The 19,943-nt window shown below is 33.4% G+C and overlaps 1 protein-coding gene across 10 annotated transcripts in view; it reads right to left on the bottom strand.

The window, feature by feature from the left end:
• Positions 1–19,943, bottom strand: part of DMD (dystrophin) — a 2,399,796-nt gene that overhangs the window by 1,338,971 nt on the left and 1,040,882 nt on the right. For all 10 annotated transcript variants that reach the window (XM_007493357.3, XM_056797113.1, XM_056797116.1 and 7 more), the window contains one exon: positions 8,929–9,123. In XM_007493357.3, coding sequence (XP_007493419.2) covers positions 8,929–9,123 — 195 coding nt within the window. The remainder of the gene's footprint in view (positions 1–8,928; positions 9,124–19,943) is intronic.

The raw sequence follows: 19,943 nt of genomic DNA, 5'->3' as shown, positions 1-19,943 counted from the left end.
TAATTTCCAGTTAATTTTTTATTTTCCTCTCCATGCACCCTTATTAAATATTATTTTTATTGCACTGTGATCTGAAAAGGTTGCATTTATTACTTCTGCTCTTTTGCATTTGTTTGAAATGTTTTTTGCCCTAGTACATAGTCAATCTTTGTCAGTGTACCATGTCCTGCCTAAAAAGAAGGTGTATTCCTTTTTGTCCCTATTTATTTTTCTCCACATATCTACTAACTCTAATTTTTCCAAGATTTCATTCATTTCTCTTACCTCTTTCTTATTTATTTTTATTTTTGTTTGATTCATCTAGTTCTGATAGAGGAAGCTTCAGGACTCCCACTGGTATAGTTTTTCTATCTATTTCATCCTTAAGCTCCAATAGTTTCTCCTTTAGAAATTTGGATGCTATGCCATTTGGTGCATATGTGTTGAGTACTGATATTTCCTCATTGTCTATATTGCCTTTTATCAGGATGTAATTACCTTCCCTATCTCTTTTAACTAGATCTATTTTTACTTCGGCTTTATCAGATATCATGATTGTGACTCCTATCTTCTTTTTCTCCGTTGATGCCCAATAGGTTTTGCTCCATCCACTTACCTTTACCCTATGCATACCCACCTTCCTCATGTGAGTTTGTTGTAGGCAATATACTGTAGGATTTTGGTTTCTAATCCACTCTTCAATCTGTTTGCATTTTATGGGTGGGTTCATTCCATTCACATTCAGAGTTATGATTACCAGCTTTGTTTTTCCCAACATTTTGATTTCTGCTCCTAGTCCTGCCCTTTCTTCTTTCACTATTTCCTTCTACACCAGTGCTTTGTTTTTAATCAGTCCCTCTACTTCCCACCCTTATTTTACTTCCCTTTTATCCTCTATTCCTTCTTATTCCCTTCTTATTTCCTTTACAGTCTTTTTAAACTACCACCTACCCTCCCTCTCCCTTGTATTGCTTCCCTTCCCACCAGTCCATTTGTTACCCTTCTACTTCTCTATAGGGCATGAATCAATGGATTTGATTGCTCCTCCCTCTTTGATTCAATTTCAATGCATGTAAGAATTAAGTAGTTCCTGTATCCTACCTCTTTACCCTTCCAGTGTATTGGGTTCTCCCCCACTCCTGCTATATGCTTCTTTATGACATTTAAATTCACCCCATTTTGTTTCTTTTCTCATTTCTCTTAGTATTAACCTCATATATATATATATATATATATATATATATATATATATATATATATATATATATATATATACGCACACACACACACATGTCTGGGTATTTCATCCTATAAAGTTTATCACTATTCCCTCTAAGTATAATTCTTCTAGCTACCCAGTGATAACAATTTTTAATAATTACCAATATCCTATTTTCTTGTAGGGATACATATGATTTTAGCTTATTGGGTCCCTTAAGAAAAAGGGTCTTTTTTGTTTGTTTTTGTTTTTTCCCTTTTCTTAATTACCTTTTGGTGATTCTCTTGAGTTCTGTGTTTGAGCATCAAATTTTCTGTTCAAGTATGGTCTTTTCTTTATGAATGATTGGAAGTCTTCTATTTTATTAAATGAACATATTTTCCCTGCAAGAATAGAGTCAGTTTTTCTGGATAGTTGATTCTTGGTTGTAGACCTAGTTTCCTTGCTTTCTAGAATATCATATTCTATGCCTTTTGGTCCTTCAGTGTATATACAGCCAGCTCCTGTGTTTTCCTAACTGTAGTAGCATGGTATCTGAATGACCTCTTCTTAGCAACTTATAATATTTTTTCCTTGGTTTGGTGGTTCTTGAATTTGGCTATAACATTCCTGGGTGTTATCAGTGGTGATTGAGTACAGGAGGTGATCTGTGGATTCTTTCAATCTCTACTTTTCACTCTTGCTCTAGAATGTTGGGGCAGTTTTTCTGGATAATTTCCTGTAGAATGATGTCCATGCTTTTTTTTTTTTTGTCATGATCTTCCAGTAGACCAATGATTCTTAAATTGTCTCTCCTGCACCTGTTTTCTAAATCTTCCATTTTGTGGATGATTTGTTTTATATTTTCCTCACTTTTTTTATTCTTTTGATTTTGTTTTAAGGTTTCCTGCTACCTTGTGAAGTCACTTGCTTCTAGTTGTTGTATTCTGGTATTTAAAGATTTAATTTCATTCCTGGCTTTTTGGCCATCCTTCTCCTTCTGATCTTTCATCTCTTTTGTCTTATTTTCAAGCTGATTAATTTTGGCTTTCAAGACACTACTTTCTGTTTCCAGATCATTTAATTTGCTTTTTAAATTTTTTTTCCCAGATGTCTTCAGCCTCTCTTAATTGTTTTTTGAATTGTATTTTGAGTTCATCCAAAGCCTGTGTCCAATATGCTGGAGTTTCTGTGTTTTTGCTTGGTGTTCCTTGATCTTCCTCTATTTCATTTGCTCTTTGTCCATTGCCTTTATAGAAGCTGTCAATTGTAATTTCTTTTTTCTTTTTCTGTTGTTTACTAATATTTTCCCTTTCTTTCCCCCCTGTAGTTGCCTGTAGTCTTGCTCCTCTCATTATGTGCTGGATCTGTGGATTTGGACTGCTCTGTTCTGAAGGGCTTTCTTCTCTGTTCTGCTGTTTGATCAGGTTAGTAAGATCTTCCCTGGCTGACAGCAGAAGCTGAAAAGGAGCTAGGCTTGCCACCCTGTTGTCAATGTTGTTGTCTGTAGTTCGTTGCTGCCTTTTCCCATTGGAGCTTAGTCAGCAAGACTCTCTTATCAGTCTGTGGGGGAGAGGTATTGGAGCTTGAGCTTCCCTGCCTCTGAAGGCTCCTTATATGCCCTTTGATGAGATTGAGCCAGGGCAGAGGAGTTGATATGCCAAGCTGGGTGTGCCCTGAGGCCAAAACCTCCAAAAAAGGTGGGGTGAGAGAGTGCGGTGGGGCAAGATGGATCATCTTGGCTGTGACTGGGCATCCTCCTCTGTAGTTCTCCTCCAGCTGCCTCTACACTGCCTGTGTTCTACACCCTGAGGCTGGCACAGCTTTGCCAGGAAGGTACTCCCTCCAGACCTGCACCCTTCCTCCCCAGAGATTACAGCCACTACTGGAAGCTCAGTGCTATAGGTGGGGGCAGGGTCCTGGGACCTTCTTTCTTCCTTCCCCTTTAACTTATGTGTTCTAGAGTTCAGGCTTTTTTTTGGGGGGGGCATACCTTTTTAGTTGGGTCTAGGAGGAAGGTTCCCAAGTTTTGTCCTGTTGTTTGATATGGTTTTCAGTCTCCTCAAAGCATTGTGTTTTTGATCAGTGAGGAAGGGTTTATGTAGGTCTGAGCTGTTGCTGTCTCTAAGCTGCCATCTTGGCAACTTATTCCCTCAATAATTTTCAAGACTAAGTCCTGAGACAAAATTTTTTGAGGAAAAGTTAATTCTAAAGGATACATATTAGTCATTCTCTCCTTAGGCTAGTTATTTTTACAACTCATAAACTATAATAAGGATGCCCCATTACTTCTGTGATGGGGTATATACTCAAATAATTGGTGAATTTGAGATTTGGTCAGTGACCACCAATTGAAAGCCATGTATGAAAATAATCTCTAATAAAACAGATCCAGGAAGTGGTTGTCCAGTCTCTGCCTAAGGAACTGTAGAAAAGGAGAACCCTCTAGTTCCCAAGTATTAGCCTATTCCATGAAAAACAACAATAACAACAACAACCCTTACTTTTGCCTTAGAATCAGTACTATGCCCAAACTTGCCCAGAGTCACATATGCTAGGAAGTGTCTGAAGTCAAATTTGAATCCAAGAACTCTTGAGTCAAGGTCTGGCTCTCAATCCACTGAACCAACTAGCTGCCCTCTGATTATACTTTTTAATTTTTTTCCCTTTCCACTTTTGAAGAGATCAAATTGAGAAAATATTTCCCCTGATATTAAATCCAAATGTGCATTTTTACAACTTCTACTCATTGTTTCTGGTTTTACTCGGTGCCAAATGAAACAAATCTCATCTCTCCTTCATATGAGTCTGTTAAATGCTTGAAATCAAATATCTGAAGACCTACTGAGTCTTCTCATTCACATTCCCAGTTCCTGCAGTTGATCCTCATATAACATAGACTTGAAGACCTTCTTCATCCTAGTTACATATACTCTCTTACCTACTTACATATACTCTCTAGCTTACAAATATTCTTCTAAAACCATGGAATTCAGAATGGTTCACAACATTTGAGAGAGACCAATATTATAAATTTACAGAAGAAAAAACATTTTTTTCATTAGAGAACAGAATGCTAGTCTTTCCTGATATTAGAAATGCGTGCACTCAAATTTAGCATTTTAAAATGAGTATGGTACTTTTATATGTATGGCTATATAATATGCATGAATGTGATGGACATAAACATAATCAATTAGGGAATTGGGCTTTGAAACAAGAATGATCATGATATTTTCTCCATATTTCATATTTCTCCCTAGCTTTAATAGAGGTAGTCCCCATAGACATTTACATATGTAAAAAGGTCTCCAAGCTCTCTCGTGTTTGGAGTACCTATGGTATCTTTACACGTTATTTTAGTTATGTTTTCTTCAGAAAGGCATTAATTAGAATGATTATAAATTATTCATTCTAACTACTAAACTTTCAAGAAATAACTGTTAAACCACAGAGATACCCACTACAGTTCTATAATTTGATTCATGCAAATCTGTCAGGAGTAAAATCAACCACAATTTAATTTCAAATCTTCCCAACCAGCAGCTGTACAATTTATGCACTGCTTTTCTATTTTTACTACTGGATAATGACAATGATGAATGCCTTTACAAGGAAATACATATTCATCAAAAAGGCTCCGTTCAAGACTATACTCCCTCCCCAAAGCCTATGAATGTGCAAGAACCATTTTCCTGTGGCTGGAGATTTATTTGGGAATAAGATGGAATTGTGCCCACAACTGCATCTCATGACAATTTAATAATTCAACTAAATTAAACCTGCAACACCACTTAGTTGTAACCACAGTAATCAATATCATTAAAGCTGGTGTCAGCTATAATAATATTAAATGCATCAGGATGAACAAATGATTAGCTATAGATAGAGTTCACATCTTAGCAATGTATGTATACTGGGTCAAGAGATATTAATAGGAAGCTACTCCATAGCAGACTAACTACTTGCTGGGTCACTGCTCTCCTGACCTGTTTGTCCATGAAGAGAACAAGAAGGACTTGAGTCTTGGCTCATTAGCAATGATTTAAATGGTTTATGACAATTTTGAATTTACAAACTGTTCTGTCATGAGCAATTACTTAAAATGAAGAATGATAGGAATGCTGGCACATCTTTATAAACTGATTGAGGCCATTTGTTCACAGCACCAAAATATACTGAAATCATGTAATCTGTACTACAAAAAAGAGTTTAAAATGGTCTGCTACTGAAATGGATGGGATTTTTTTTAAAAGAAATCTCCGAATCTCATTTTCTCTTACTGTATCATTCTATAGCTTATTTGACTTAATAAGATATAAAGCCGAAGTCACCAACACAGTTACTAACTTTACCAAAAGAAACAAATGTATTCTTTCTATTTGTCTGTTTAGACTTTGAAATGAGTTTCTCAGATATTATTGATAGTATAAAATGCTAAATGAATGATGCTGATAGCAACTTATCATCTGCCCATTTTCTTGTGTCATTTAATTTTGAAAGATATCAGAATATGGTTAAACTAATAATAGTCCATTTTGAGTATAAAATACAACTTCAAAATTTTTCCTGAGGTGTACATTATTATATTAAGCTTCTTGATTGTCAATACAGCTATCTCTAGACATTAACTTTTCAATTTTCAGAACTTAATGCTTAACCATATTCTACCTCAGGTTAGAATTCACCATTTTTCTCTGCAGCATTTTAAAAGAAAGCATGCAAAGCTGTACCAAAAGTAAGGCAGAGTAAGGCTTTTTTCCCCAGTACTAAAATTTAGAGGAGTTCTTCTTCTTCCTCTCTAAGCTGGTGGTTACAAACAATTTAGCTACAGGAATTTGACATAGATATAAACATTATCTAGTCTTTCCATTATGTCCATTAAGTCCAGTATATCGACTTATCATCATACTGTCTAAATATATCTTGATACATGTAGATATGTAAAAACAACATTTCATTGAAATATGCATATCAAACTTCATAAAAGATAACATTTACCTTCAATAACACTGCCTATTATTAAAATACAAAGATGGAACCTTGAAAATATTATTTAGATATGAGAGGATGACTGATGCAACAATTGTAGCTTAATATGCCCTGCCTAGTCCTACAGAAAATTCTGTGCTCTGGTATCAACAGAAGTCTTTGTGGTAAAGCAGTTTAGGTACACAGCATCCAAATTGAGATACCAACTTCTTTTTTGTGTGAGTAAGATAAGGTTGTAAACTTGGTATCCACCAATAAATTTATGCTATTAAATCCTCTACTCTTTCCAGTAATTTACATTTCATATGTAAAACATCCAGACCACCAAGGGTACTAAATTTCCAGTTTCTCAATCTATTTGTCTAATGCATACAGGGATTCCTTTGTTTTGGTCCCAACTTTTCCTATGAAGATTTTATTATTCTGTTTTATCTACTCTTTTGTTTAGCGATATACTAAAATTGTCTATTTATTAAATAAAATTTTATATAAGACTTCTTTGATAAAATCTCAGTAGGCTTATATAGTTCATTCACCTCTACTTTGAAGCTTACTTCCCATGAAGATCAGATACCAAAGTTGAAAACTCACCTTATTAGCTAGGCATTTGCAAATGAACCTATTCCATTATTTGGATGGACAATTAAGGAGTATTTCCCCTTAGCTCTTGATAAAGCCTAGGTCAGTACAGGTTACCATTAAAGACTAAAAAAACAAAAACAACCTTTCTTTTAAGTCTTTTAATTCTTTAAATTGTATTCTTTTAAATGTAATGGTCAATTTTAACAAGATGAAGTTATCATTGCAATTAAGAAGTGATGCAAAGGCTGTGGATCACAAGGGTCAGGAGCTAAGAGGCCTTGGGACACAGACTGAGTGTCTAATTCTGCCAGATTTGTACTATTCTGCATTAATAACAACACCTTCCTTGCTTCTTTGACTAACAATAACCACTACATCTGATAGTTTCCTTTCCAAGGGTCTCATTATTGTTTTACACACTATTAGCTAATATGATTGAAAAGAAGTTAGAAAAAATAATTAGCAATTAAAATGAATGAGGTAAAATCATAGAGGAGAAGTAAAAATACTTATCATAATCTATACTGGACCTAGAGTCAGGAAAACCTGACTTCAACCTGAGTTCAAATCCAGCCTCAAATAATTGCTACCTGTGTGATCCTGAGCAAATCATTTAACCCTCTTTGCCTCAGTTTTCTCATTTGAAAAATGAATTAGAGAAGGAAATGGAAAACCATTTCAGTATTTTTACCAAGAAAATGACAAATGGGGTCAGCAAGTGTCAGACACAACTGAGATGACTTACAAAAACTATACACAAATTTATACCAGCAAAAAATGCAAAATTAAAAGAAATTAATAACTACAAAAATGTAAAAGAAAAAAAATTAATAAAATATGAAATAGAGATTTTAATAAAATTTCTGAAAATCAAACTAGCTATAGAGAGATTATGAAATGGGGTAGAAAATTCTTCTATAGATAGATTTACAGATGAATAATCTATATCTATCTAATGAAAATAATTCTCTAAAATTAAGAAAGAAACTAGCCCATCTGTCATGTATTTCATTAGTATCTTAGGGCCAAATGAGTCAATTATCACAATTTCCAACTTTTGAAGCAGCAAGTTTGAGAGTTTAGATGATTACTGAGTGATAGTTAACTAAAGAATTAAGGACTCTGTGTGTGCATGTGTGTCTGTGTGTGTGTGTCTGTGTGTTAGGTGTATACAAATGTTGGATTCTCTGGGGGAAAGAATAGCCCTCAGACAAGATAGCTAAAACCAACCTCAATTGGTTCCTCTTAAGGAAGTTTTACATAAAGTAGAATAGCAAGAATGAAAGTAAATGGGTACTAGAGACAGAATTTTAAAATGCTCCTAGCTCCCCAGGTAAGTTTCTTTTTAGCCCAGCCTTGCTCAATTTCCTTCCTCTGGATGACCTCCTGATCTCTCCTCAGGGTTCTTTATATTCTTCCTATATCTGATCTCCCTCTTGTCCAAGGCATCTGAACTCCTACTTATGACTCAGAAATTGAAATACTTAGATACTAGAAATCAAGATTTGGAATAATATGCTTTATTTATTTGTAAATTGGAAAAATCATATACTGTATAGCATAGCATAGGTTTAATCAACTTTTCTTTAATTCATTTAAAAATAATTTACTAATTATTTTCTACAAACTTTTAAAATCATTTCAGTCATATCCCCATCTTTATGATCTGCCATTTGGGGTTTTCTTGGCAAACATACTAGAGTAGTTTGATCATTTATTCTATAGCTCATTTTATAGATGAGGAAACCGAGGCAGACAAGGCAAAGTTACTTGCCTAAGGTCAGGCAGCTAGTAATTGTCTGGATTTCTTGCCTTTCCAGCTTTGTACATTCTAGGAACATATTCTCCTATATCTATCCCTGATCTGCAGAGTGGTTATGAAATGATTGTCCACTAGGCGCATATCCATATATCCCTCCACACATGAGTAAATTTCACAGTTTTGTAGATTTCCTGGAGGAACCTCAGATCTTATCCTGCCCCAAACTTTCCTTTTAAAGATGGAGAAAACTGAGATGTTGAGTTTAAGTGACCTGTCTAAGGTTACATGGCAGGACCTAGACTGGAACACTAATTCCCTGACTCCAAACCTGGTGTTCTTGTCCAATAAACCACAGTGTCACAAGGCAGAAACAACAGATTCACAAATATTTTCATGGAAATATTTTTTATCTTACCTTCAGACATTCCTCTTGCTTGAAGAGGTCTTCAAAGTCTTTAGCACAGAGGTCGGGGGTATTGAGAAGAAATTCTGCTTCAGATATATTTTGTGTGACCCGATGAATCTCAGCAAGATAAGTAGAAGGCACATATAAGGTTTCCAAAGGCAAACCTTCCGTCATCACCATCGTTGTTTCTTCACGAACAGTTTGCTGGTATAGATATACAATAGAATGTTCTTTTAGCTTCCTAATAATTTGAAAAATATCTAGTGATTTGTTATACATTTCATCTGTCTGAAAACTGATTACAAATGCATAATGGCAATTAAAGATGTTTCAATTAAATAAATAAGACATTTCCAGACTCTATTTTGGGAATTAGTCACCTAGAAAACATACGTGAAACCTGGTCTATGAAGCATAGTGCATGTGAGAGACATAGCAGAGGTCTTCAAGGCAGATGAAGGTAGGCTGTGTTTAAAGTTCTTCAGTCCTCTTGGCATTCTTTAATAATCCTCCATACTATGAGGCAGCTAAGTATAGTGAATGGAGGGTCAAGACTAGAGTCAGGAATGTCTGAGTTCAAATCTAGACCCTGCAAAAATCATTTAACCTCAATCTGCCTCCATTTCCCCAACTGTAAAATGGAGGTGATAATAGCAAACTACCTCCCAAAGTTTTTGTGAAGATTAAATGAATTATTTAGAAAGTACACAATGCCTGACACATTGTAGATATTTATGACGTGCTCATTTCCTTTCTCATCCCATCTTATGATTAAATCTTGCTAAAAGGTTATTAGATAAGAGCTTGGCAATTTGATTCGCCTGGATGGAATTTACATTTTGATAGTCTACTTTATTATTATTAATGTTAACTATAATAGATCACATTTTTTTTTGCCAATAATTCTTTCCTGCTCTGGATTACTAAGAGCATTGGTAGCCTAAATCTCCAAGTAGAATTGTCCTAGAATATCTCAGATTATACTTCTTGTCTCCTCACTACCTTCCCTATTGTTCCTCCATGACCTCGTAAAGAACAAATAAATTTGACTGACCAATGTAGAAGGATGGGGACGATCTTTCTGTAGTGCTAACACACTAGGACATCATGACTATCCTGGAATTATTCTAGCTATAAATTTAGATTGAAGATTGATTGTGGTCAAGACCTATGTGCTTTTAGCCAACACCATTTCTGAGTCTGCGACTAAGTGGCTATTTGGAGAAGGATGTTGGGTCAGTTAAAAGCTATAGTTTCAATAGTTTTGCAGAAAATCTCCTGCTAAACCTAGACACACAATTCTACAATACTGTCTTCAAAAGAAAAAAGACCATTCCCCGCAAATGCTGTGAAATGAATAAAATGAAATCATTTAGTTCTATGTTCACAAAACAAATCTTCCACAACTTAATGAGATGTTAAGTTTGTCTAATAAATACTATATAGTTCATAGCTGTTTTCTTTTCTTTACCTTCTCCTCCCCTCCAGGATTCTGGTATGGCATAGACCTTGAGTGTTTCCATTTTAGAATCCTCATATACTTGTAATAGAACTACTTTGTAAAAGGTAATGCAAATTAATTGACCACACAGACAGTTTTTACTTTAACACAAATTAAACTATGTAAAAAATTGTGAAAGAAATTCTTTTAGAGTACTGTTTTCTTTCCCTTTTCCTGCCCTTGAGCTTGACACTTCTTGGCTTGTATATCACCTTGCCAACACTCTCCCTGAAAAATAAACCTAAATTAATTTGGTGAAATCAGAAGACCAGTCTGGGAGAATAAGTACCATTGCTGGTACCACCTGGGCTTGAGACCTCTAGTCCTGAAAGTCCTACTCTGCTTGTCCACAGGTCCCCCCTAAATGTTGCTATCTTATTCTCTCCTGTCTGTGTCTATTTCTGGCCCCCGCATGTCTATATTGCCCCCATGTTCCATCTCCTGCCTCTCTATCAGGACTTTGAAAATTTGCATTATGTGAAAATGTCTTTAGGAAGAACAGTCCACTTATATAAAGTGAGAATTGTCTGTATGTTTTATATTCATACAGTTCAGTTTGGGGTACACAGTGTAAATATTCCTAGGACCACCTCTTTTAAGAACACATATTTATAAATACAGTAAAAATAGAAACTTGAGTTAACATTAGACTATAATATTAAAAGCAATTACTTATTTCAACATATAGTTTTCTCTCATATTACCATGATGGTAACTCTAATATAGCATTTCACCAATATGAAAAACATAAACGATTTGTTTTACCCAATTCATTTGACAGGTAATATCAATCAAAAGAATAATCACACAATTTGAAATGGCTTGATGAAAAGTATCCAATGTGATAGTAAGGGGGTAAGTGTTTTTGTTAAAGTTCCACATTAGCAAGAGGTTTTTTTTCCCACTTTGTTTTTTTACCAGTGGTGTTTAAAAGAAAGCAGCATGGTGGTTGCAGTATCAAATTTTTGCAGACAATAAGTAGTTAATCTGCTACAAGTGTGATTTCTCTGGTGTAGTTATTAGAAAATTACCCTTAGAGTTAAGTTAGGAAGACCTGAGTTCAAGACCTTCTTCTCACAAAATCTAGATATGTCCCTAATACCAGACAAGTAACATAATCTGTCAGTGCTACCTGCAATTCTCTAATATTATTATCCATAGAACAATTGCTAGTATAGTGAGCAAGAGAATTCCTTCATCTTGGAATTCCTTAGCCAGTGAAAACACAAATTCAGAGCATCCCCCCCATTTTATGACTAAAATTATTTCATTTCTGGCAATTTTATTAGGACTATCAACAAAGAAGAGCATTAGTTAATACCAAATCCTAAATGCTTTCATTAATGTGGATCTTACATATATATAAAAATTCACAAGTAATGAAAGCATAATATACATACATAAATGTCTGTCGACGTGTATCATCCATGTAAGATATATGGTGCCCATGTAGGTAATATAATATAGGTTATCTAAATGAATAGTTAGGTGGCTTGAGAGGAGCACTGAAGGGTACTTTTGGACTCTTGCCTACCCCTTCTCTTCAAGGAAGACTGATGTCTGCCTTAAAGGGGTCAAGAGAAGGGACCACAAAGCTGGTTGCCCCATTTTCTTTTGGAAAAAGAGCACTGGACCAAAATTACATGTATTTTCCCCTCTACATAAACCATTTAAAATAATTTGTCCCTTCTGATACTTCTCCACTCTGCCAAAATTAAACCCATAAATATGGAGTCCAGCAAAACATATTCCCACATTGACACTTTCTGAAAATGTATGTCTTTTCCTGCATCTTAAGTTTATCACTTATATGTCATGAGAGAAACAGAATGTTTCATCTTCATTGTGTCCTTCTATATAGCTCTTATTTAAGAGCACGACTGGTATAAAATAAAAAACCTGAGGCTGATCTCTTTTAAGGAGGTGGGCTGCCTCAAGTTTATACTTGACAGTTTAAGTAATTCTTACTAAATGAATTAGAGGCAAATAAAAAGTCATTACAAATATTAAATAGTGAGGGAATACATTTATGCAAGAAGATTGCAAATGGAATATGCCAGAAAATATGTAAAAGAGAATAAGCCATTTTGATGGTGATGAAATCTCATTCATCCAAAAAAAGGGCTGCAATCTCAAGAGGAAATTCTCTGGTAAATCCAAGGAAGCAAGTAGGAAATTAGTGACATGTTGAAAAGTCAATTTCCCCTACATGTTTGCTAGAAAATCTTAAGTCTTTTTCTTCTTTGAAGTTAAAGTTAAAACTTCTTTGAAGTTGAAGAGAGTCTGGGTGGTGACTTTGTGATATGTGTGCTTGTGTCTAAGTTTAGGTCTTCTCATGTTATATCACATATGATTCATTTTATATCTTGTTAGGAAAGTGTTATTACAAAACTTGTATTAAAAAGTATCAGTAATACAAATTCTGTCTGAATTTGCTGCTCTTTTCCCACTAATGTTTTCTTTAGCCACTTAGTTATTTCATATACCTGAACAGTAGGATGAACCTTAGTGAATAATAATTGTTGATTTGGTGTGCCCATAATGATTTGTGTTTCATTCACACTCATTTTAAAATACTTTCTGTTGAGCTACTTTGCAACAACCTCTTTTCTCTTGAAATTCTGAAATATTTAAAAGGAAAAAAGCTATACTTGACTAAGGATCATAAATTAATTGTACCAACCTATCAAAGAACTGTAAAGTTAATTGTATCCTTGAGTCATCTTCTAGAAATTATAACCCTGTAGTAAGAGAAATATTTACAAAACTCTCTGCCATAAACACCAAATTAATATCTTTCTAAAAGGTAAAGAAAACATTCTTGAGAATAAATGGGTCCAGATGACTAAACTTGAACTATTAAAGTTGCTCCTTTAACTTACTATAAAGGCTTAGTTCATAAAGACTGTGTTCAGTCATTTCAGTCATGTCCAACTCTTTGTAAACTCATTTGGGGTTTTATTCACAAAGATATTGGAGAAGTTTGCCATTTCCTTCTCCAACTCATTTTACAAATGAGAAAACTGAGGCAAATAGGGCTAAGTTTACTTGTCCAGTTACATAGCTAGTAAGTGTCTGAGGCTAATTTTGAACACGTCTTCCAGAGTCCAGACCTGACTCTCTATCCACTGTACCACCTAGCTGCTCCAGCCCATGAGAATTCACAGAAAAACCAGTCTTGACTCTGTGTGTGCATGTGTACATGCATGTGTGTGTGTGCATGTGCAATGAAGAATGTTTCTCCACTTCACTCTCCACTTGAAAGTTCTCACACTAACTTTGTCCCTCACATAGACTCATGATATCTTGTCAGCATCCTCTCCATCAATTAGGAGATTCTCCTGTAAAATGCTCCAGAGGTAGCTGGAAACCTAGATTATATAAGTATGCATGTGTAAACAGATACACATATCTATATTCCCTTCACAATAACTGATTAGACAGGAGGATTATACAGAGACAGAAATCAGCAAGAAGACAAGCAGTAATTTTTCTCTTTCTCTTTATTTTCCTTTTCCTTCAATGTCTTTAAAGTAATGTGGTTAGTCATTTTTTAAATTTTTGTTTCTCTTCATTTTAAACAATGAACTTCTGAAATATTAGACCATTCTAACAAAATTTGATAAGAGATGCCAGCCTATGTTGTTTACAGGAAACTAAGCTTCACTCTCATTTTATTTCTTCTTTGCCTGCAGTCTCCCTAATTTTCTTTACATTAGACTAAGGTTCTCTTGTCCCTTTTAAAGTTATGTTACATAAAAGTTAATGCTATGCTCTGTATCAGTGGAAACACTGGCTACAACAAGGTTTTTAGATGAACGGTTAAATAATAGAAAAGTAAGATGTAATGCTGAAAAATAATCTTTGCAGCTATTGCTATACATTTTTCTGAGGATTTCTCAAACCTGATTCTATATTTATTTTTCTGTTTTCAAGTATGAAAGAACTTTGAATGAAATTATTTAAATTAACTCATTTACATAAAATTACATTTTAAAAAGCTTTCTGACCATATTCATAGTGACATTGGTGCTTGCCCACTGATTTAGAATTGTTTCCCCCAAAAGGACAATACACAAGTTGCATTCCTGGTCCTGGAATAAGGAAGACTTATTTTCCTAATTTCAAAACTGCCATAAAACACTTAATACCTGTGGGATACTGAGCAAATTACATAACCCTGTTTGCCTCAGTTTCCTGATCTGTAAAATGAGCTTGAGAAAGAAATGCAAATCATTTCAGTATCTTTTCCAAGAAAACCTGGAATGGTGTCATGAAATCTTGGACAAAATTGAAAAAATGATTCAAAAACAACAAATTCCTAAACTTCTCTGTAGAGAATACGTGTAGCTATAAGACTTTGGTTCTTTTTCTACAATTAATCAATTCTTGGTAAATTTACTATGATCAAGGAGGACAAATATTTCCAAACTTGAAATGCTTTCATTAATGTTGGCAATAATTCTGCATAATAGCAATCTTGAACACTTGAACATTTCTGCTTAAATAATAGCATTTAATTCTCATAACAGCCCTATGAAAAAGGTAATAACTTTCCAAAGGACTGTAACTAAGAATTTTTAAGTGGTGGTAGAAATATGATTTTTTAATTTTTAAGTTCAATTATTTTTCTGTTATATCAGGCTGGAATTAATAGGTATTACTGGCACTAGAGATTTTTCTAATATTGATACACTCCATCAGTAATAAAAAAGGATTCCTTAAGTACATCATTGACTTATAAAACAAATAATAATATTAATCATGTTATAGGATTAAATTTTAACATTATCAACATCAGTATCATCATCATTACGATCATCAAAAACATCCAAAGCTAGCATTTATAATGCACTGTAACCTTTTCAAAGAACTTTATATATATATGAACCAAATAAGGTTATATTGAATTCAATCTTATTTGGTTCATATATATACATTTATATAATCTTATTTCATTCTTAACTACCTGCCCATGAGGTAGATGCTATTATCTTCATTTTACAGTTGAGGAAATTGAAAGCAAAAGAGGGGTTAGATATTTTGACTAGCAGCATGTCTGAGACAGGACTTAAATTCAAGGCCTTCCTGATTCCAAATCTACCTCTTGATCCACTTCACCACTTAGTTGCCTCCATCCATGTTAGGAAGTCCATTGTTTGATATTCTGTACTTTTCCTTTTAAATAAAAGAAAATATTTCCATCCACTGGATAGTAAAATATTTTTCTGGAGAACTGAAAGATGACATTTACTTCAAATGCAACCTTTTAAAACTTTGAGTCATAGGCTCCAATAGCTCACTCCCTACTGACCTCATTAAGTACAATAGACAGCTCCCAAGAGTATGTGATGAAACATCCACTTTAAATAGGTAGTCTTTCATGTTAGAAAGATTTCTCAACTATTTTAAAATTTTATTTTGAGTTTTTTTAAGATGGTTACTGACCACAATAATTTCCTATAAAACTGGATAAATATGAAATAATCTGGGAATATTCCATTAATATTTCTGTTAAAATACTAAATGTTGAGTTATTTATTATCTTTCAAATTAGATTTACATACATTATTCATGTGTGTCAAGAATCACATTTTAGCCTTTCCTAATGGACAAAATATATTAACCTGCTTACTGTTAAAATGTGTATTAAAGGAATTTATGTTGGGCAAGATTCACCTACATCTTCAAGATTGATGTAGGTGAATGAATCTTATAGTAATAGGCATCATTTAGGAAAGAATAGGGTTATAAGGATGCTGGTCATGCCATAATCTGGCCATTTCACACATATATTCTTAGTCACAGACACACTTAATCCATTATGTGTTGCTGAAAATTAGTGAAGAAGCAGTAAGTTAAGGGCTTTCACATTAAGACAAATAGGACTATTTTAAGATTCTTTGTTAGAGAAAAACAGAGAGCAAAACAAATAGAAATTCAGACATCTAAGATATCAAACAGATACTGGATATAATACTTTTTCTCTGTCTTTATCTACCTATTTGAGTACCATTTGACTAGTAATCTTTAAGGATAAATGATATAGCAAAATCCTTTGATGCCATTAAATGAAATCAACTGCTACTCTGAGAGTCTGATAAAATATCTTCTCTAAATAGCTGGTCTTTAATGTTAAACAACTTTCTTAATCAGAAAAAGTAGTATTGTGAGATGATTACTAGTCACTCCAGTTCCCTGAAGAACTGTATTTGTGGATAACACATAAATGTTTGTGTTAGGATATTACATGATATGTTATTCCAGGTATTCATTTGGCTAAAGAATAAGATAAAAAAAGATAATCAAGAATTCACCTTTTCTTCTCACAGAGGATCATTTAGTCAGAATCTGATGCAGTCAATTAAAAATATGACTAATTCAAGAAGCAATAGCCAAAAAAGTCACAACAACAACAAACTAGTCCTGCATTGGTGAAGGCATGAAAAGTTAAAATTTTTTGTAGTTTCTCAATCAGGTATTTCTTATTATAATCAAATATATTTCTTGGTTTCCTGCATTTTTATTTTGTTCTCAATAGTGTTTTTTCAAAGGTGTTTAAATGAAAGTTTTCCATTTTTTTCATTTGTATTATGTTGCTAAAATCAACATTTTTTTACTGATCTCACTTTGATTAATAAACATTTGCTATTTATATTGCTGTTTATAAACATAAGTTATAGATATGAGCCTTATTATTTTTATTTATGTTATTGAAAAAAATTTGGCTGCCCATGATCATGACTTATGTTTAACAGTTCTTGAACACCAGATGGTCAAATTTGGGCATTTATTCTTCTTAATATTAAAGTCTAATGCATTCATCACTTTGGACTCATAGACAAAAATCTCTTATTTACCAAATGAATACTATAACTATATCAAATTAGTATCTATACACATCCATCCATATCTAGCTAGCTAGCTATCAGTAGGTCCAAGAAAAATTTTAAAACATTTAAAAAGTTAATACATTTTATATCCATCCTTATTAGAAAATTATCAAGCTCATGTTAGATAGTTACATACAGTTGGAGTATCTTTTTTGCAAACTTTCCAGTGGTATTTTTTGTAGTCACAGGTAATTTTTTTTTTAGAATAAAATACTTTCCCACAAAAAACAAAATGCCAAACTACTCAAATACACTGAAATGCTTAGTCAAGTCTCTCCTTCCTTTTTAAAAACACATAATTCTCAATGACACTGATAGTCATGTTTGTCAAGAAAGAAGAAACTTAATGCTTTGAAAAGAATTTAATAAGTATTTGAACCACTTAATAAAGATCACTGTAATAGGTGCTTTATGTTCATGTTCTCTTTCTATGAAAAATGAATGCACTTGTATTGAAATTAAGCTTTTTAATTGGAATTTCATTAACTTTGACTCAAATAGTTGTATGCTTATACATTCTGGGGTATATAAATGCTGTCTAATCTTTTGGTATATTACCTTTTTTAATGCTCTTTTCTATCACATCACTATGGATATCTCTTTTATATTGGAACTAATGCACACCTAGATCCATACTCATTAATTCCCTTTCTCTTTCTTCATTTCAAGAGGCAACATAGCAAAAGGAACAGAAAGTTAGCCCTTAAAACAATAAGAAATAGGGCTTAAGTGTGTACTTTGACATATATAACCTATTTGACCCTGGGGAAATCATCTAATCTTTAAATCTTCTAGATTCTTGATTCTAGACTCTTTCAGAACATAAATTACAATAAATTTGCTGATCTGCACTGATGGGGGGAATTTCCTCATCTGGGAATTCTTTATGCCAATGAAATCAAATTCCAGTCTCCATCTCTCTTCTATTCATTTCTAATAAGATAAACTAAAGCATATAATCTCTCCATTTTGTGGTAACAAATTTCAGAAATAAAACCCAATTATATAGCAGCAACAATAAGGCATTATCTTTTGATCAACAGATCCAAAGGAATAACCAATTAACGACCTTTAAAAAAATATCACTAGCTATGCCACTGTGGTACAAGGATATATGGATTAAGATGATCCAAATTAAAGACAGGAATTAGAATAATAGAAGAATTATTTAATTTCTGCAACATATAGATCTAGTTTATTTCAACTACAGATACCAAGAAGCTCTAGTTTTTCAAGAAATATTTGTTGATCTCAGTTTTTATTACTTGAAATATAAGGGTCATGTGATTGCATATGATAAAGGACATTCTATTGTGAAACAAATAATGAAGTGTTGCAAAGATTTTTTAAAATATGTATTCATCTTGATGATTTATAGAACTCATCTCTGCTCAATAAAAAATTTCAAATGTACTGTGGTTACTGGGCCATTTGTGAGTAATGAGGTCAAAGGATCTCAAGAAGAAAAATGTTCTCAATTCAGTATTGTTATGATGTATTTCTCAGAAGTATATATATTTCATATGAATATAATATATAGGGAATATATCAAAGTATTTCTGAGAATACCAAAGTCTTCTTTATGATCTGGACTAAATAAATTATGAGAAGAGAATGTAATGATATAACAACTTTTCCTGACTAAATTTGCTGGCTAGATAAAACTTATAATGTTTAAAAGTAAAAAGAAAAACAAAAGAAAACAAAAGAAAAAACACAACAAAACTATTCCTAACTTTAGTGAGAGAAATAGTCCCTGGAATTATGAATTTACTAGCTTGGGAACCCCTCATTGAAGAGGCTCCCTTTTCTAATGTAGTTTGGCAGTTTTTCTGTAATTCATAGTTTTAGAGTTGCCGAGAACAATGAAAGGTTAAGTGATTTCCCCAATGTCATTCAAGCAGTGAATGTCTTCCATGTCTTCTGTCTCTCTATTGACTCATTGACTCCAATATATATTAAGTGATCTATACATTAAATAAACACATTCATTTGGACCTACAAGAAAGTTAATTCATTTAATTCAATACTATATTAACTATTAATTCAATCTCTTTTTTGGTAAACATTTTATAGTCACTTTAGTAATAAGTAGCAGCATTTGGTTAAAAGATGGTATCTTCTCATTCTAAATTTACTGCTTTTAACTTTCAAAAAAATTTTTTTAAACAATCAACAACATCTTTTTAAAATGAAAAATAAGGATCATGTGACCAGTGAAATTATGGAATTTTCGGCAGATTTCGCTATCCTTAAACCTCATAAATTAACACTGAAAAACGTTAAAACTTGGATGTTTTCTTTCAGCATTCAATGTCTTGAAATAAAGGGCACAGTTGTGAATTCAGTAGAATAGTGACTGTGATTGAACTTCCACATCCTTTAGGGGGTCTTTAAAAGGTGGCAGATGTTGGAGTGACTAGAGAGGAGGAAGTGGCTCAGAAAGCTTCCATAAAGTTTTTCAGCGTTAAAATATGAGATTTTAGTTAGAGAAATTTGCAGAAAACAATTCCATTATTTTGCTGGTTGCATGAGTCTTATTTTTCATTTTAAAAGGGTGTTGTTGATTGTTTAAAGTGAGAGACTCATGACAAAAGGTAATTAAAATCAGACCTAAAGGGTTTGAGAGG

Source organism: Monodelphis domestica, chromosome 4 (genome assembly GCF_027887165.1).
Source record: "Monodelphis domestica isolate mMonDom1 chromosome 4, mMonDom1.pri, whole genome shotgun sequence".
NCBI classification, from domain to species: Eukaryota; Metazoa; Chordata; class Mammalia; order Didelphimorphia; family Didelphidae; genus Monodelphis; species Monodelphis domestica.
This window is presented reverse-complemented; position numbering and strand designations above follow the sequence as displayed.